The sequence below is a fragment of the Acipenser ruthenus genome, chromosome 5 (genome assembly GCF_902713425.1).
Source record: "Acipenser ruthenus chromosome 5, fAciRut3.2 maternal haplotype, whole genome shotgun sequence".
Taxonomy (NCBI): Eukaryota; Metazoa; Chordata; class Actinopteri; order Acipenseriformes; family Acipenseridae; genus Acipenser; species Acipenser ruthenus.
Window position 1 is genome coordinate 43,993,995 of NC_081193.1, and position 18,879 is coordinate 44,012,873.

At 36.9% G+C, this 18,879-nt stretch overlaps 1 protein-coding gene across 5 annotated transcripts in view; it reads left to right on the forward strand.

Moving 5' to 3' along the window:
- The window catches only part of LOC117403291 (serine/threonine-protein kinase PAK 5-like), a 130,378-nt gene that overhangs the window by 60,682 nt on the left and 50,817 nt on the right, over window positions 1-18,879 (forward strand). For 4 of the 5 annotated variants that reach the window (XM_034005331.3, XM_034005332.3, XM_034005334.3 and 1 more), the window contains one exon: window positions 17,901-18,689. The exons of the other annotated variant lie outside the window; for it this stretch is intronic. In XM_034005331.3, coding sequence (XP_033861222.2) covers window positions 17,901-18,689 — 789 coding nt within the window. The remainder of the gene's footprint in view (window positions 1-17,900; window positions 18,690-18,879) is intronic. 5 annotated transcript variants of the gene reach the window in all.

Consider the following 18,879-nt stretch of genomic DNA (forward strand, 5'->3'; position numbering starts at 1 on the left):
AATCTTCCTGCAGGAAATGGCACCCAAACTCAAGCACAAATACCAGCATGATTTAGTCTGGGTTTTGGTGAGCACAGCCTTTCACAATAATACTAAATGCGTAGAAGGCACATTTGTTTCCACAATGTTTCATGTTTGTGTTATAGAGTTGCCTCATGTTGTGTTTTTTGTTAAGGCTGTATTCAAACTTCAGTTATTGGTACTTGGGTGCCACCTTGTGGTGTATTATGTGTATCATCACTTTACGTCTCCTAGTGTAGCTTACATTGCTCAACATGGCCATAATCGCTGCTTAATACTTAATTCAATTAATTGTTTTAATTGTTTTTATTACATTGTCCCATTAAATGAATATTTTGTCATCTACATTCTCCAAATATGTCATGTCCTTTTAATACCCTAGTATGTGTTTTCTGTATGCATCTGTTTGTTTTCTGCTTTTGTCATTATTCTGGCTTACTAACTATCCGAGCAGAAATTGCTGCTGAAAAGAAATGGCTGGTAGTGGGCTGTTGATAGTGGGCTGTTAGCATTGTCCTGTGCAGTGAAGCCCATAGGAGAAGCATAATACACTGAAGCAGGTTTAACACTGATATGCTTGGGAAGTATATTAGGAAGCAATTGTCACTGGACTATCTGGTATAGGAATTAATTATATAAGTAGGAAACAACGATATAATCACATAGAACTCCAGTGTTGGGCACGTTACTGAAAAAATACTTATTACTCATTACTTAAACAAAATTTAATATAATGTCCTTACTCATTACTTAATTTTTTTTTTTAAAAGTAGCGTGTTATATTACTCATTATCATTACTTTCTCTTGTCCTGCGAAACAGTTGTTGTGCATATTGTTCACTATTTAACTGTTTGTCTGGTAATTAAAATGTTTGTAGTATAACAAACAAGCAATCTTAATAATTGACTGGGTATAGCAAATAGTAAATTGTAATCATTAGGTTTGAAAAAAAAATAACTGAAGTTACATAAAACATTGTGTTAGATAAATGACAACGTAAGATACACACATATTTTTGTAGATACATACTTATGCATCAATTATACTGTAGTATTTTCCGTATGCATGCAATTTGAGTTCTTCAACGCGTACAATCAAACTATGTTAAACGTTTTGTTTATAAATTTAAATAGTCTTTGTTGTGTACCTGTCGCGATCTCTGTTATGACTTTTTTTTAGCTCTGTATTCAAACCAGTTAATCCTGATCGTGCACACGCTCCCAATGAAAGCTGTGTTCAGGGTTTCCATGTGCTCAAGTTAAATAGCAGTTACGTCTTGTAAGACAAGTTGTTAGTGTTTCCGGGTGACGACATGTGGTGCTGATTAAAAATACAATAAAGAGCAGTTCACATATATGGTTACAACTGAACTGAAATGTACTTTGGCTTTAAAAAAAAGCAAAGACAACCAATGTAAGGTGTATAACAGAGAAAAAGTAACGAGGCAAGCTTGTTTTTTTTTTTTTTTAAGTAGCTGTAATATTATCACTACCATTAAAATTTAACGCGTTATATTACCACGTTATTGACAAAGGTAATATTATTACAGTAACGCGTTACTAAATGGTCTAAAAGCCTAAAATCATACCTATCAGCTGTAATTGACAAGTCCAATCTCTCTGCCATTCACTTCTGTTGGGATTCCTAATGCTGTTAATCGGCAATAACACAACATGGTACAGTTTGAACTTTTGCAAGTAAGGACCAAAACATGTATAATAGCAATAACTACTTGTGTACTTGGAGACAAAAGCCTCCCTCCTAATATAAATTCCTCAGAATGCATCCAGTTGGTAGACTGTTATCACCTTGTAACCTCGATGTGCCCTATAATTATCACTTAAACAACCTTCAAAACATTTACTGATAAGGTCAAGCACAAACTCTGTGGTCCTGGGATAGACATATAAAGCCCTGTACAAATGTATTGTGTCTTTTAGAAAATCCACATAAAGTATATAAAGAATTGCATTCAATAATACACAGTCGGTTAATGTGACATTAAATTAAGTCAGCTAGTTAATAGGAAAACATCTCTTAAACATAAACTGGAAAAAAAATAGTTTATAGGCACTGATACTTTTTTATTTTACATAAGTGTGCTAAGTGTGTCCCCTCCCCCATTCAGTAGATTAAAAAAGTCACATACAATTTGTACAATAGAGAAAAAGACTTACAATGTTTGTAACAAACTTTGGTACATACTGTACACTCAACTAAAAGCAGAAGAGTATGTTTGTTAGAATCAGAAACAAAAAAAAATAACAAGTTTCAATTTTATTTTCCAATTCTGTTAAGTATTAATACCAGCCTGTGGAAATCTCTTAACTATTCTACATTCATGAAGCAAATAAGCTCCAGAACCTCAAATACTGAATATAGAAATAAATAGATATGTTTAAAAACTGGTGAACAGCTTTAAAGAAAAGAATTGCATCGAACATGGCATACTGCCAAATCATTATCCTAACGCTGGGGCATCAAATCAAAGTGTGCATAATTGTGTACTCATTTTTTTTTAAATATAATTGTAATCAAGTAGGTTGATAGATTCTGTATGAAAACTGTGAAAAGGCTTGAAATGATTCATGTGTGCTAAGCCTACCCACCCAGGTCAGATTTGACTATAACAGCTGGATGAGGTTGCATACACAGTCAATGGAAAGGATTGCAACGGATCCTGTACTGAAGAGTTTAAAGTGCTTGTGATTAGTTTAAAGTGAAACACAGAACTCTGAGGACATCATACAAGCGCAGGACTGGACTGTGGGTGGGGGGTTGTTTCCAACAAACACTTTTGACATGGAATAATGAATAGTGGGAGCTGACAAAAGGATGAACAACAACTAGAGTTCAGAGGCAATACGCTGTGATACAAAGAATTGGAGACTAATTGCACACTGAGTACTTATTTGAATGATATAACCCATAGTACTCTGCAATTGTCTTTGTCACAGAGGCTTTTTATGCTGGTCGTTTCTTTTAGTTTTTTGGGACCCCAAAAAAAATGTACTAATTGCTTGTAAGAGCTGCATTTGGTAAATGTTGATTTTGGACTTATAGACAAAATGTATCTGCACTATATATTGGGGAGTTAACTTGGGGGGAATCTGGGGGACCCATTGATTTGCATACATTCTATCAATGCTAGTTAGATTGAATTTTCTTTTAGGATTATAGTGCAAGATCTTCCAAAGAACGTTGCAGATAGTCTGCAAAGTAGGCTAAATGGTTATTCTGCTGATAATGTAGTCCAAGATTAAGATAGCTGCATATGACTTGTAATTGTTTGATAAAAACAATATAACAAAAAGAGGTTACTTTTTGTGTTGCAGTGTCTGTTCTTATAACAAATGCCTTTCCATAAAAAAAATTTTTTTTAAATCTATAAAGGTCGATACAAACGGTCACGGTTCATGATATCATATTGTACTTTATACTCCAGTTTGTTTATGCAATAGAAATGAAAGTTGATGCTGATTCCTGTGCTGTAATAACACTATAAAAAATAGGGGGGCCTGTGATAATAATAGGTAAGAAAATTGATTTTAAAGCGTTGTTTAATACTTTTAATCCATACCACTCATACCAAAGATTTGGTATCTCTCGTGATATATGAAATAGATATTTTCAATCAATATGTATCTGAGTTGTAATTCATCTCCCATGCTACCCATTACATTGCGTTCTAATCTGTCAACCTCCTCCAGTAAATTATATACACACACACACACACACACACACACAAGGAGAGTATTTTCAGAATAGCTGGTTTACTCAGTTGAACGAGTGTTTGCAGAATGTACAGAACGTTCCCCTAAAATGTAATTTACTATCAATGCAGAACAACTCGGTATGACATTTGTTCTTCATTTTACCCTCCAATATGTTTAAGCAGTGTGCCAAGCTTTACAAACATCAGAGCCCTCATTTGTTATATATTGAATTTATTTTTGATTCCAGTGGGATTTTTTTAATATGGTGGTTTGGTAATATCCTGGATTTTAGCGTTTCTTATATCTGATTTTCCAGACACAGGTACATATTATTATTATTATTATTATTAATATTATTATCAAATAGTATTAGCAGGGAAATAAGACTCCCATTGCATAGCAGTTTGATCCCATCCTGGTTTAATAAGGCACACCTGAGCTTGTTACCTATACACTGAAGCTAATCAAGCTTGTAGTAAAACCTGGAATGGGTGAAACTGCTATGCAATAGGTGTCTTATTTCTATCTCTGATTTAGTATTATATCATTATGGTACCTGTGGAAAATGTTATTTATTATTACCACTTTTTATTTTCATTTAAAAAAAAAAAAAAAGGCTTATGAAGATGCTGTTTGTATCAACATATTATTATTACTGTTTTTAATTAAAATGTTATGTTATGATTTTACATTCCTTTAAAACATTCAGCCAATGGGCGGCACTGTGAAGGAGTAAAAAACATTATAAATCCCTTCCTATTTTTTTTATTTTTATTTTTTAAAACTTAAGAACCAGCAACCACGTTTAATAACTTTTAACAAACATGACAAACACTACAGTGATTACTTCTGAAGAATCTTCAGAAAGACCTTGAACTGCTGCTTTCTACACCTTGTTGTTCCGCAAATATTTACTGTTACTTATGAAGACAGACTCCTTTGTATTGCAGCAGATTCTTAAGATAAATAGATCACATGAATTACTGTTTTGATACTGTTGTCTAATGTGCATTTGTTTCTTGTTTTTAAGTTCAATTTTTTTTAGTCACTATGAGGTAAAGTGCAAGTAGTAATGATGTTGTTTGAAACCACCAAGCCATGCTGGGCTTAAGAGCAGATCCTCAGAAGCTTTCGATTTAACCTTTTGAAGTTTTTTTCCCATTTTGTGCTATCATTAACTGAACCTATGTGCTGTCTTTGACTGTTATACTCATGCAAATTATGTTTTAAACCCAAGTTCTCAGAATGGGTGGCCCATAGTGGCCTAAGAACAAAGACATTCATCCTTTTAAAATTACTCTTAAATTGACTGAAATAGGGCAGAGAATTTCGAAACAGGCCAGACTTCAGTGTCATTGAAGTGCTTTATAAATAGTTCTGAATAGTTCTGTTTGTTCATATCCACTCAAGTTTTTGTTGTGGAGAAAACATTAGGTACATCTATCAAATGTAATCCAAACTGTGCTTGGTTTATATTCACCTTTTTGTTGGGCAATTTGGGTTTACATGTAGTAAACCCAAATTGCCCAAATTGCCCAAGGAAGAGAAATTATCCTTCAAAATTCAAATTGCCTAATTAATAATAAAATATGGTAGGTTGTATTTAAATATTTCTGTCAGTGTTCCAATTTAGCCTTGCGTGACTACTGATATTGTGTAGCTTACTTAAACTGGATTATAAGAAGTGTTTAGGTTGTGTTGAAGAACCGCAAGTGCAGTCTGAACAACTTATGTCCTTAGAACATTTTTAACATTTTTCCAAGATGGTCCCATTTACCTTGAAAAAGTTTTGTATCCATTATATTATAGTGTAAGGAAGCTCATTTATTTGATGAATGCAAATGAGTACACCCAATGTCAATTGCTATGTAGGTAAGTTTCCATTTATTGATTCAACTGTGCAAAAGTTACACATCTGCAGCTTAAATATTTATCATTACACACAACAAAATGTGGCACCTAGTTTTGAACACAAATCAGATAATGATCAGTTACCTAATTTCTGGGAGATGGCTCAGGTTCGGTCTGTCTTCAGGAGAGGATTCAGGTAGCGTGTCTCACTCACAGTCTCAAATGCCTGTCTTATATATCCTACCTAACTGCATGTTTGTGAAGCTGGACTTTGTGAACTGTGCTTCCACTATGTTTTCCTAACAATATCTAAAAACTCTCATTTTTTGGCATGAGTTACAATGTTGTTCCAGACAGAGAACATAAGCAAGGACAAAATGCACCCCAGTTTATCAATTCCTTATTTCTGGGATGATCTCTCTGTTGAGAACACCATACCTTGCAGATGTGCTTAGCATAGTGTTCTCTTCCCAAGTATGCTCACAATATTGCTTCAACATCCGTTGACCCCAAGAGTAGAAGTACAAAAAAAAGAAAGAAAAGGAAAATTAAACCTCCATTTTGCACATAATCAGTACATTAATGAAACTGGTGTATACATTCAGGATTATGCCTTCTGATACAGAAAACAAGTTTCCCTTAAGTTTACTGTTCTCTTTACCTTACACAATGTGTAAAGACGTACATACAGTACCATTGTACAGTACAAATGTATAGCAAGTGTAATTATTCTAAATAGCACAATTGACATGTACCTATTTAAAGTCAAAGTGTAACTTACAAAGCGTCACCGGACATCATAACATTGTGACATTATTAACATATTTATGCCTCTGCAGAAAGAGCATTTTAAGAGCATAGCCACCAGAGGGCACCAGGGTGCTGAAAAGCAACAATGCAACTTTTCCAACAATTTCCTCATTATTCAAAATGCAGGCACTTACTGAGACTGGTTTTAGGCTTAGGAAGAGTGTACGTTGCAGTCTGGGTGACTTAGTTAGTATCATTGCTTTTTTTTAATCCGTGAAACCTGGTTCCACTTCTGGATAGCTCACTTTTGAAAACCATGTATCATTGCATATTATTGAGTGTTTGCTTAAAAAAGGCCTGTTCTAACTAAAGACCGTTTGGCTACTGTAAAAGACATGAAGATCTGGCGTTGTGCATTTAATAATTAAACAAAGCTCTCCCAGGTTTTTTGTTTTCTTTTTTTTATTCTTCATATTAAATATGTAGACATTTTATGAATAAAGTATTATTATTTATTTCTTAGCAGACACCCTTATCCAGGGCGACTTACAATTGTTACAAGATATCACATTATTTTTACATACAATTACCCATTTATACAGTTGGGTTTTTACTGGAGCAATCTAGGTAAAGTACCTTGCTCAAGGGTACAACAGCAGTGTCCCCCACTGGGGATTGAACCCACGACCCACCGGTCAAGAGTCCAGAGCCCTAACCACTACTCCACACTGCTGCATTCAATCAATGGAATTTTTTTGGAAGTTTCAGAGTTCATTTTTATAAACTTCCTTCACTCCAGATGTGTTCGTAACTTTAGGATTCTACTGCAGTTCATGATCCATTAAACACCAACCAATTTAGTGTGCAGTAATTATTGTAGATAGAGTACCCCTTAAATTAAATGAATAACCATATAAAAATAGAAACAAAAGGGAGGGTTGTACACTGCAGCTTTTAGTTCAGTTTCAAAAAGACAAAAGAGCATATCATTTAGCTATGCTCACTGTAGAAAACAGTACTATCATGCTGAATTTGTGCTTTGTTGGCCTGATTTACCTTCATGGTGCCAGTACTGTGCCATTGCAGTATTTCATGCTGAATCAGGAAATGAAGCATACACATAAGGGACTCATGAGTCAGAACACAGTGTTATGGAAAGCACTGACTCTCTCGCTTTTTCTCTGCTCTGACATATGCAGCGAAGCTTGCAGTCTCGAAAAAAAAATCAATTGTGCAGATGTAGACAGCCCAAGTCTCATAGGATAACTGGGAGTCAAACCAATCTAATACTGGAAAAACACTGATGATAGCATTACTACAGTTTCTGTTTGTAGTTGACAACCATCATTGCAAAATGTGCTCTTCTGTTTGAATGCTTTCTCAAGAGTTCATTTTGCGAAAAAGGATACAAACAGGTTAAAGCATGGGAGAAAAATGTATAAATAAAAACAATTGAATGTTGTCCAAATTATAAAACATTATAAAAGACGACCACCAAAACAATATGTGTGTTGGAAATGCATGTCTATTGGTAGGTATTCACTGAGGTCTCTATCTCAGACCTGTTGATAGGCCCCTTCCTTGATGACATCCTCGGTCCTGCCTACCGAGGAGTTAAAACTGTCATTCCACGGAAGCCATGTCTCTTTTTGCCTCTCAGGACGGTAAGATAAGAACCTCTGTGTTGGTATCTGAACATTTTTTGAAAAAGAGCTTGAGTCAACTGTAGTTCCCTTGCCTTTCAGGCTGAATGCTGGCTTGCCGCTTTCAAGGAATCAGTGACTCCTTGTCAGCCTTTTTATTCTATCTTTCCTCAGCAACCTGCGTGCGCTCGTGTTGCAGGCTGCTGCTTTCTATCTGTGGTACGAGAGTCGACTGCCTGTACAGTATTGATTTAAAGAGTGTCATTGTCTTTTTCCAGCCTTCACTCGTGTGGGAGCACGTCCTCCACTGGGGCTAGGCTTCGCCTTACCCCTGCTGTTGAGCGACTCTGCTGGCTGCTGTTGCAGCTTAAATATATACAAAATATATATTGTTGTTGTTGCGAAATACCTTGCTGGCAGTGCACACGCGGTACACCCGCTTGCATGTATTGTCTCTTCCTTCTGCTGTCTGTTGCATTTTCCGCCCTCCAACCCGCCCACAAGAGCCTCAAAGAAAGGACAGTTTGGGACTTGTAGGGAACTGGTTGGGTTTTAAAGGCATGGGCTGTGGTCTTGGAATAGCCGGGTGTGCTATGCACAAGGGGTAGGATATGTGGCAGCTAGGCTTTTGTTTTGTTTGTTTGGTTTTGTGGGAATTGAAGTGCATGAAAATGCTTGAAACTGTAAGTTCTGTGTTTGGGTCTGCTGATTGAAGGGGCAAACGAGCCGAGCAGAGAGAGGCTACGTTACTATATTCTGCCAGCATTTTCTGATGTTTTGAACTAACTTATTATAGTATTAAACTAGAAAGAGCAATTCCCCTGAATAAATGCTTTGTTGAGCTCAATAAAATACATTTCTCATTTTTAATGTATACTATTTAAAACAAAAACATAATGCTCTATTGGTTTGTTCTGTAAAAAAAAACAAAAAAAAACATGGCAGTCGCAGGTTGGAGGGGTGGCTGCACTCATTTACCAAGGGGTCATGTGTGACGCCATAAAAGGGCCAGAGAGACGCAATCTGTTTGTTCACTTTAGTTTACGAGTTGAACTTGTTTTGTTTGTTTGTCTGTAATTGTTTTGTCTTGTGCATTACTAGACGGCTAACATGATACCAGAGCTGCCGCCTAGGGCCAGCACAAAGCTGGAACAGCACTTCAGTATTGTCACTAAATAAACTGTATCACCCACCACGAGCACTTCTGCACACACCCAGGACTGGTGACTGTGTTAGTATTATTGTGGGACAGATAAATTGTGTTTATTGTTTGGGACTGTAACCCGTCGTCATTTACTCTGAGCAATACACATTGTTATGTATTGCCGGGGTCCTATTATTTGATCACCAGACCTGGATAAAAATAAAACCTCTTTTCCAACTGAATTATATCTCTTGTCTGTTTAATCACGCACTGCATCTCCCCTGCACCTGTATCCACTTAACCACTTTACCACACCTGGTCTGCAAAAGTATAAATTCAAGGCTAAACTATGGACCAATCTTGTAGACAGACCAAGCCATTATATGTATATATATATTTATATGTATACACACACACACACACACACACACACACACATATATTATATATAATTGAACATGGTTGTGCGTCAATGTCGCTTTAATTGTACTGTAAGTAAGATAATTCCTAAAAAGGGGTCGTACAGACATGAGAAGGGCAATGGTGTTAATTACCCACTTCATTATTATCAAGGTTAATTCCGTATTTGTGAGCAACCATCGTTTTTCATTTGCTTTTGTGCTACCTAGAGGAGACAGCTGCTCTTGCAGGCAGATCTATTATGTCTTATCACCAGAGGACAGACCACTGACGGAACACCATGAAATATGACTGCTGTCACTGGAATCCAGACCAGCACAGAAAACCTGTTCAAAAAGCAATAAAGAAAGAAATGAAAGTTGGCACTTGAAAATATTGGGCCCTAATTCAAATTGATGTGAAGATGTTGTTGCATTATGATTCCATAGCTTGACAGTGATTTGGCATATAAATTAACCTTTCACATTACTGGTATTGATTTCTCAATTGCTTTTTAAACATATATTATTTATCTGGAGTAATGTGGTTTTGTATTTTTTAGATAAAATGAAGGCTGTGGTTATTATTGTACAATGGTGTTCCTATATTTTTATATTAGGTGTGCTAAAAGAAAAATGACAAGAGGTTTATTAATTCAAGTAACATGTATGCAGAGTTGAGAAAATGGTTAATGGAATTACAATTGTTTATAAGGGCATCAAACCAGGCTGTATATTTTGTATTCATTTAAACATTACAGGACCTATTTTGAAAGGCAAATGTTCTGAATAAAAAGTACACTATATCAGATAAGAAACAACTTAGGGGGTTATACAGTGTTGTAACAGGGCGAGCAGCCCTGTACATTGTTTTGTTTATTTTTAGAACGGAGTCCCCTCCGCCCCTGTGCAGATTATTGTTTTTGTTTATTCTGATTTATTGTATTTATGTCGGCGAGCGCCGTATGTGTTATTGTTTTGTATTTTGACGGCGTAGCTGTTTGTTTATTTTATACTGTTTAGTAATGTGGATGGGAAACCCCATCCACATGGTATATAATTAAAACTCGTGCAGAAGGTGGCCATCTCCCGAATTAATTAGGTGATTTAATTTGTTCACCTGTTATAAAAAGCCTGCAGCTCTCTAGATCGAGGTGGGTGTTGTAGGAGCGAGAGCGAGAGCGTGAAAACGAAACTAAATTTATAACATACAGGAACAGTGACAGCGACTGCCCAGCCTGACCTGTATGGTTTATTTATTATTTATTGTTGATTTTGTGTTCGAGATTTGTGTTTGTTTACTCTTTTATTTTGCTCGGTGAGCACAGTGTTTATTTCTGTTTAAATATTTGATTTTTGGATTCTTTAAATAAAACGGCGCCCGCGCCACTGCACCGTACCTTTTGTTTTTGTTGTCCCTTCTTCTGCCGTGACGTCACCACTCAGCCATTCCTGTCACAGGTGTATATTTCCTCAATTTATAATTGTATAAACTAAAAAGTACAATTTATAATTGTATAAACTAAAAAGTACATATTATAATCTAAGTATGTGCAAAATGTGGTTCACAGTTTTAGTTTCTAAACATTATTAACTGAACTTGGAAAATACTGTGATTTCCACAGTTGCAGTAAAGAGATGTTGAATTATTGTGTTGTTTCTTGTTTCATAATGTTAAAGTTATTGTATTGTGTCTTAATCATATATTACCATATAGTCAACTTTCATTAATACAAATTTCAAGGGACCAGCAAAAAAGTGTTTTATTATCAGGAGTCTAATACAAATACTGTAGAAATACAAATACTGTCCGTTTGTATTGAAGTTACAGTAACACTGATTGCAGTACAAGTATTATACATTTAAAAGTTCTGTGCATTTTTATTGAAAATACAGTTGTAAGTGAACTTTTAAAAAGTATACATTGCAATTAACTGCACTTAAACTGCATGTGCCATTTTGGTCACAGGTATTTTTAAACCACAAAAGAAGACGTCCATCATGGTATTAAGCTCTCACAGCTTGTATCCACAGTTTGCTGTTCATAGACCTGTATCATTGTATCCTGATTTTCCAGAATGGCTGACAAGTGTTTGCGGAATGTTGAAATCTGCAGCAACATTTTTCTTTTTCTTGTACAGTTGTGCATTATCCACTGCTTTCAACACCTCCACATTTGTCTGCAAGGATAATGCACGTGCTGCTTCATGGAAATGCCATTGATGCGTTAATGGCAACTTGAAATGCATCATGGGATGAGTAGTCCCAAAAGAGCACTAAAATAAAGTTCAGAGACACGAATCTGGATGCAAGTTAATACATTTCCCAATATCCTTTACACTCAAGCAGGAAATTAGTGTTAAGTGAAATCGTATTATAAGAAGTCATTTACAACAGGCGACTTCTAAATTTGGCCGGGGCCATGTAGAACATTCCTGGTATCAGGAAATGTGTTTAATCCCAGTTTGTTTTAATGAGAATTGACTGTATTCGGATTCTAAATAGAAACATAACCATTTTGGTGTACAATGAATCTATGACTCTCAGTTTTGGGTTCATGTACTGTAAATGTTAAGAGTTAGGAGTAGTGTAATTTAATCCACTATGGACCCCACGCCAAGGATCATATTTTACTTGAGATCTTAACACATGCAAGTACATGTTGTCACCAATAAATAGATTAATCCGTGTGGCAGAGTGGTGAATACATGCAGGTGAGTGCAGTGCAGAGTAATTACACAAACAATGTTTGGTACAGGTGTAAGGGTGTTTATTTTATTCAGAAAATGTCCAGAGCCTTAAGGCAAACCTGCAAATAATAACACTGTAGGAAGTGGTACAGCGGCGTGTATCACTCCGTTTTATAATCCAAGGGGTTTGACCCGTAACCCAAAAAGTCCAGTTTCGTCACCCACATAAAACACAAAACACAGACACAATTTAGACAGTGCGTGATTTTGGTGTTAGTGGTCCAAACAAAGACAGTTCCTGCAGTGGAAAAGTGAGTGCTGAGGTCCGGGTTTTCGCTGCCCTGCGGCTGCAGCTCCGGATCGTGCTCAGTATTCTTTTAGTGAGAAATAACACAAAAGACACACAGTGTTAAGACACAGACAAGACACACTCACGGTTAGTTTTCGCAATACAGGCTCCTTCTCGGCTATGTAATTTAACCATCTACAAAGGAACAGATCACTCAAGCCATGCCCCCTATTTATACCCTCGCCCCTGACCCCGAGGTTAAGGAGCGCATCCGCTCCTCCAGTCCTCGGATGCCACGCCGCTTACCGTCCGGGTCAATGAGCTTGGGTGCCGTAGCTCTGCCCTCTTCCTAAATGACCGACTTCCACCTACCCTACGGAATAAATTGTCGTGCCATTTAATTAAGGGTACTTTGTTCCTCTTGCACCGTGCCCTCACAGGTCGAGAGGGAGATCTAACACCAAGTCATTCGATCTCTGTCACAATCAATCACACTTTTTATATTAAACATCCAACAATTACAAGTAATTGCATTGTAATTAATGAAGTGATTACTTCTACTTGCTGTGTTATACAGTAATAACTCTTAATAATGATTAGGTTGAAGGTTAGGCTAAGGTTTATTTAAATAATACAAATGTGCTTGGTTGTATCTTATAACAATGGTAGATACAGTTGACGATAATACGCAATACATTAGTTCTAAAGTAAAATCCATTCATTCATATTTCTATAATACAGTAATTAGAATTATCAACTGATGATAATATATATATATATATATATATATATACAGTACTGTGCAAAAGTTTTAGGCAGGTGTGAAAAAATGCTGTAAAGTAAGAATGCTTTCAAAAATAGACATGTTAATAGATTATATTTATCAATTAACTAAATGCAAAGTGAGTGAACAGAAGAAAAATCTAAATCAAATCCATATTTGGTGTGACCACCCTTTGCCTTCAAAACAGCATCAATTCTTCTAGGTACACTTGCACAAAGTCAGGGATTTTGTAGGCATATAGTCAGGTGTATGATTAAACAATTATACCAAACAGGTGCTAATGATCATCAATTCAATATGTAGGTTGAAACACAATCATTAACTGAAACTGCTGTGTAGGAGGAAGGAACAGCCAAACTCAGCTAACAAGGTGAGGTTGCTGAAGATAGTTTACTGTCAAAAGTCATACACCATGGCAAGACTGAGCACAGCAACAAGACACAAGGTATTTATACTGCATCAGCAAGGTCTCTCCCAGGCAGAAATTTCAAGGCAGACAGGGGTTTCCAGATGTGCTGTCCAAGCTCTATTGAAGAAGCACAAAGAAACAGGTAACGTTGAGGACCGTAGACGCAGTGGTCGGCCAAGGAAACTTACTGCAGCAGATGAAAGACACATCATGCTTACTTCCCTTCGCAATCAGAAGATGTCCAGCAGTGCCATCAGCTCAGAATTGGCAGAAAACAGTGGGACCCTGGTACACCCATCTACTGTCCGGAGAAGTCTGGTCAGAAGTGGCCTTCATGGAAGACTAGCCATACCTCCGACGTGGAAACAAGGCCAAGCGACTCAACTATGCACGAAAACACAGGAACTGGGGTGCAGAAAAATGGCAGCAGGTGCTCTGGACTGAGGAGTCAAAATTTGAAATATTTGGCTGTAGCAGAAGGCAGTTTGTTCGCCGAAGGGCTGGAGAGCGGTACACGAATGAGAGTCTGCAGGCAACAGTGAAGCATGGTGGAGGTTCCTTGCAAGTTTGGGGCTGCATTTCTGCAAATGGAGTTGGGGATTTGGTCAGAATTAATGGTCTCCTCAATGCTGAGAAGTACAGGCAGATACTTATCCATCATGCAATACCATCAGGGAGGCATCTGATTGGCCCCAAATTTATTCTGCAGCATGACAACGACCCCAAACATACAGCGAAAGTCATTAAGAACTATCTTCAGCGTGAAGAAGAACAAGGAGTCCTGGAAGTGATGGTATGGCCCCCACAGAGCCCTGATCTCAACATCATCGAGTCTGTCTGGGATTACATGAAGAGAGAGAAGCAACTGAGGCTGCCTAAATCCACAGAAGAACTGTGGTTAGTTCTCCAAGATGTTTGGGCCAACCTACCTGCCGAGTTCCTTCAAAAACTGTGTGTAAGTGTACCTAGAAGAATTGATGCTGTTTTGAAGGCAAAGGGTGGTCACACCAAATACTGATTTGATGTAGATTTTTCTTCTGTTCACACACTTTGCATTTTGTTAATTGATAAATATAAACTATTAACATGTCTATTTTTGAAAGCATTCTACTTTACAGCATTTTTTCACACCTGCCTAAAACTTTTGCACAGTACTGTATGTATATATATATATATATATATATATATACACACACACACAGACATGCTCAAATTTGTTGGTACCCTTACAGCTCATTGATATAATGCTTCATTCCTCCTGAAAAGTGATGAAATTAAAAGCTATTTTATCATGTATACTTGCATGCCTTTGGTATGTCATAGAATAAAGCAAAGAAGCTGTGAAAAAAGATGAATTATTGCTTATTCTACAAAGATATTCTAAAATGGCCTGGACACATTTGTTGGTACCCCATAGAAAAGATAATAAATAATTGGATTATAGTGATATTTCAAACTAATTAGTTTCTTTAATTAGTATCACACATGTTTCCAATCTTGTAATCAGTCATTCAGCCTTTTTAAATGGAGAAAAGTAGTCACTGTGCTGTTTGGTATCATTGTGTGCACCACACTGAACATGGACCAGAGAAAGCAAAGGAGAGAGTTGTCTGAGGAGATCAGAAAGAAAATAATAGACAAGCATGGTAAAGGTAAAGGCTACAAGACAATCTCCAAGCAGCTTGATGTTCCTGTGACAACAGTTGCAAATATTATTAAGAAGTTTAAGGTCCAAGGAACTGTAGCCAACCTCCCTGGCCGTGGCTGCAAGAGGAAAATCGACCCCAGATTGAACAGAAGGATAGTGTGAATGGTAGAAAAAGAACCAAGGATAACTGCCAAAGAGATACAAGCTGAACTCCAAGGTGAAGGTACGTCAGTTTCTGATCGCACCATCTGTCGCTTTTGGAGCGAAAGTGGGCTCCATGGAAGAAGACCCAGGAGGACTCCACTTTTGAAAGAAAAACATAAAAAAGCCAGACTGGAATTTGCTAAAATGCATATTGACAAGCCACAATCCTTCTGGGAGAATGTCCTTTGGACAGATGAGTCAAAACTGGAGCTTTTTGGCAAGTCACATCAGCTCTATGTTCACAGACGAAAAAATGAAGCTTTCAAAGAAAAGAACACCATACCTACAATGAAACATGGAGGAGGCTCGGTTATGTTTTGGGGCTGCTTTGCTGCGCCTGGCACAGGGTGCCTTGAATCTGTCCAGGGCACAATGAAATCTCAAGACTATCAAGGCATTCTGGAGTGAAACGTACTGCCCAGTGTCAGAAAGCTCTGTCTCAGTCGCAGGTCGTGGGTCCTCCAACAGGATAATGACCCAAAACACACAGCTAAAAGCACCCAAGAATGGATAAGAACAAAACATTGGACTATTCTGAAGTGGCCTTCTATGAGTCCTGATCTGAATCCTATCGAACATCTACGGAAAGAGCTGAAACTTGCAGTCTGGAGATGGCACCCATCAAACCTGAGACAGCTGGAGCAGTTTGCTCAGGAAGAGTGGACCAAACTACTTGTTAACAGGTGCAGAAGTCTCATTGAGAGCTACAGAAAACGTTTGATTGCAGTGATTGCCTCTAAAGGTTGTGCAACAAAATATTAGGTTAGCGGTCCCATCATTTTTGTCCATGCCATTTTCATTTGTTTTATTATTTACAATATTATGTTGAATAAAAAATCAAAAGCAAAGTCTGATTTCTATTAAATATGGAATAAACAATGGTGGATGCCAATTACTTTTGTCAGTTTCAAGTTATTTCAGAGAAAATTGTGCATTCTTCGTTTTTTGTGGAGGGGTACCAACAAATTTGAGCACGTCTGTATATATATATATATATATATATATATATATATATATATATATATATATATATATATATATATATAATTAAAATGGAATAGACAAAAATAAATACATTCAAATTAATGTTAGTGTTGTTTTTGTTGCCTGTATCTTTTCGAAGTACTACTTTATATTTATTATTTATATTATTATGTTATTTTGACTCTGTTTTGTATGTTGAAAACCACAAAAGCACAGTATTAAATGTAAAGATGATTTTTGAAGTGGAAAGCCACTTTTGAGCCATGCATTTCAAAGCTTTCATTGCAGGTATGATAGGGTGAGCAGCATGACCACTGTTTTTTGCAAATAAAACAGTGCAATTAATGTTGAGTACTTGTAATTTTGTGTATCTATTACTTGATGCACCCTCTCCTTCAGTCTTATCTTGCACAGACTGAGAACCTGGCTTGGATACAAGAAGTAATGATGCTTTAGCTCAGGTCTGTGACTGATAATAACTTAATAGTAAACAATAAATTACTATGAAGTCATCTGCTAGGATATAAGAGAATGCCTTGTAGATTGTAATGTAGTCACACGCCTGGCATGGGATTTAATTCTACACAACTTGAATTTAAACTTTGGTGTGCACTCTGGGATAATAAGATTTAAATATGTTCATGTACTAGTATTCATTTTCTTTGATGGCCCATAAAGACATAACCTTTTTTGAAACTTTACAAAGGTTACACACATAAATCTGATCCTCCTCAGTCAATGCAGTGTGTATTAATTAAACATCCCCATTAAGGTAGTATATGTGTTTTTAACAAACCTGACGTCAACGCCTTTGCTACTGTTAATATCTCATAAACCATTTCAGATGCAAACTTCTTATTTTCAGTGTGATGAAATCTCCTAGGGGTATAATAGTGATAACCTTCTCTTTGACATATCAAATGAGTTGGCTGCCATATTAGGGTCACCTGGCCTTTTGTTTTCCAGCTAATAATGAAATATTGGCTTTATGCTTGTTACAGAGCTGTTTTCGATGACCCTATAGTTCTAGTTCAGAGTGTTTGTAATAAATTTTTTCAAAAAAACACTTTTGTGTCAGTAATTTTATACTGACATTATCCTCTGACATAATATGTCATTTTAATTACATTTTGTATGTTTTTTGGATGTAGTGACAATATCAGCTTTCAATGCATAATGAAATTATAATGAAAGTCCAACCAGACATTTAAATAGATACAGGGAATGGAAATGTGATTTATTTAACAAAAAAAGGTCTGATTTAAATCAAACCTGTGTATAAAAAGAAAAAAAAGTTCAATGCTCAAGAGCTTTAGTCATGTGACCGATCTTAAGATGATTATTAAATCAGTGCTTTCTTTTTTGCAGACCATAGTAAGAGGAAACCGACCTCAGAAAGATGCCTCCATCAATGGCTTGCTGGAAGAGTTTGACAGCATTTCTGTAACCCGTTCAAACTCTTTACGAAAGGAAAGCCCTCCTGCACCGTACCAGTCAAACTCCAATCACATTCAAGAGCACCCTGAAGAAAATGGCTTCAGTCATTACTACTCCAGATACTCCTGCGACCTGGACACAGCTAAAGACTTTCCTTTGGAGCCCTACAGAGAAAAGGGTAGTTTTGAAGAAGACTGGGGAAAACACTACAGATCAACTAAACAAAATGGACATTCTACAAAAACTAGAGGAGCAGATCCTTTTTATCCGGATGCCATGCCTCAAAAGTCAGACTTTTCTAAAATGCCTCCAGATTACCACACTTACATGGAGACAAAGATTAAAACAGCGGATCTTATTGGGGTGAACCGGGACAATTATAGGGGTTCTGCAAGCAGTTATCCTCATGATTACAGGGAGCAACCTCAAGGCACACCCTCAAGGACTTCCATTCATAGTGAAAGAATTGATTACTCAGATAGTGACTGGGGATACGGGCCCCCAAGAGAAGATTATGAGAAGAGACCAAAGTCATCCTATGTAACCCATACCAGCCCTCAACTAGCCATTAGACAGCGGTCCAGGTCAGGATCTGGCCTGCAGGAACCTAACTTGCCATGTGGAGCTAGCGCTTTTAAATCAACACAGCAGGGTCATTCATACAGTTCCTACACCTATCCTCGTCTCTCTGAAACCGTGACTGCCTCAGGTATTACAAAGGTAATGTTGATCATCCATTTATGCTTTATTATAGTGTATGATTGTTTTTGTTTTGTGTTTTTTTCAAGTGAGGCTTTTGTTGAGAGGATGATTGTACCCAGGTCATCCGATACTATAATTAGGATCTGTAAGTTCAAAAGCTTGCTAATATAGTTTACAGCTGGGGGGTTATATATTTAACAGAAGAAAT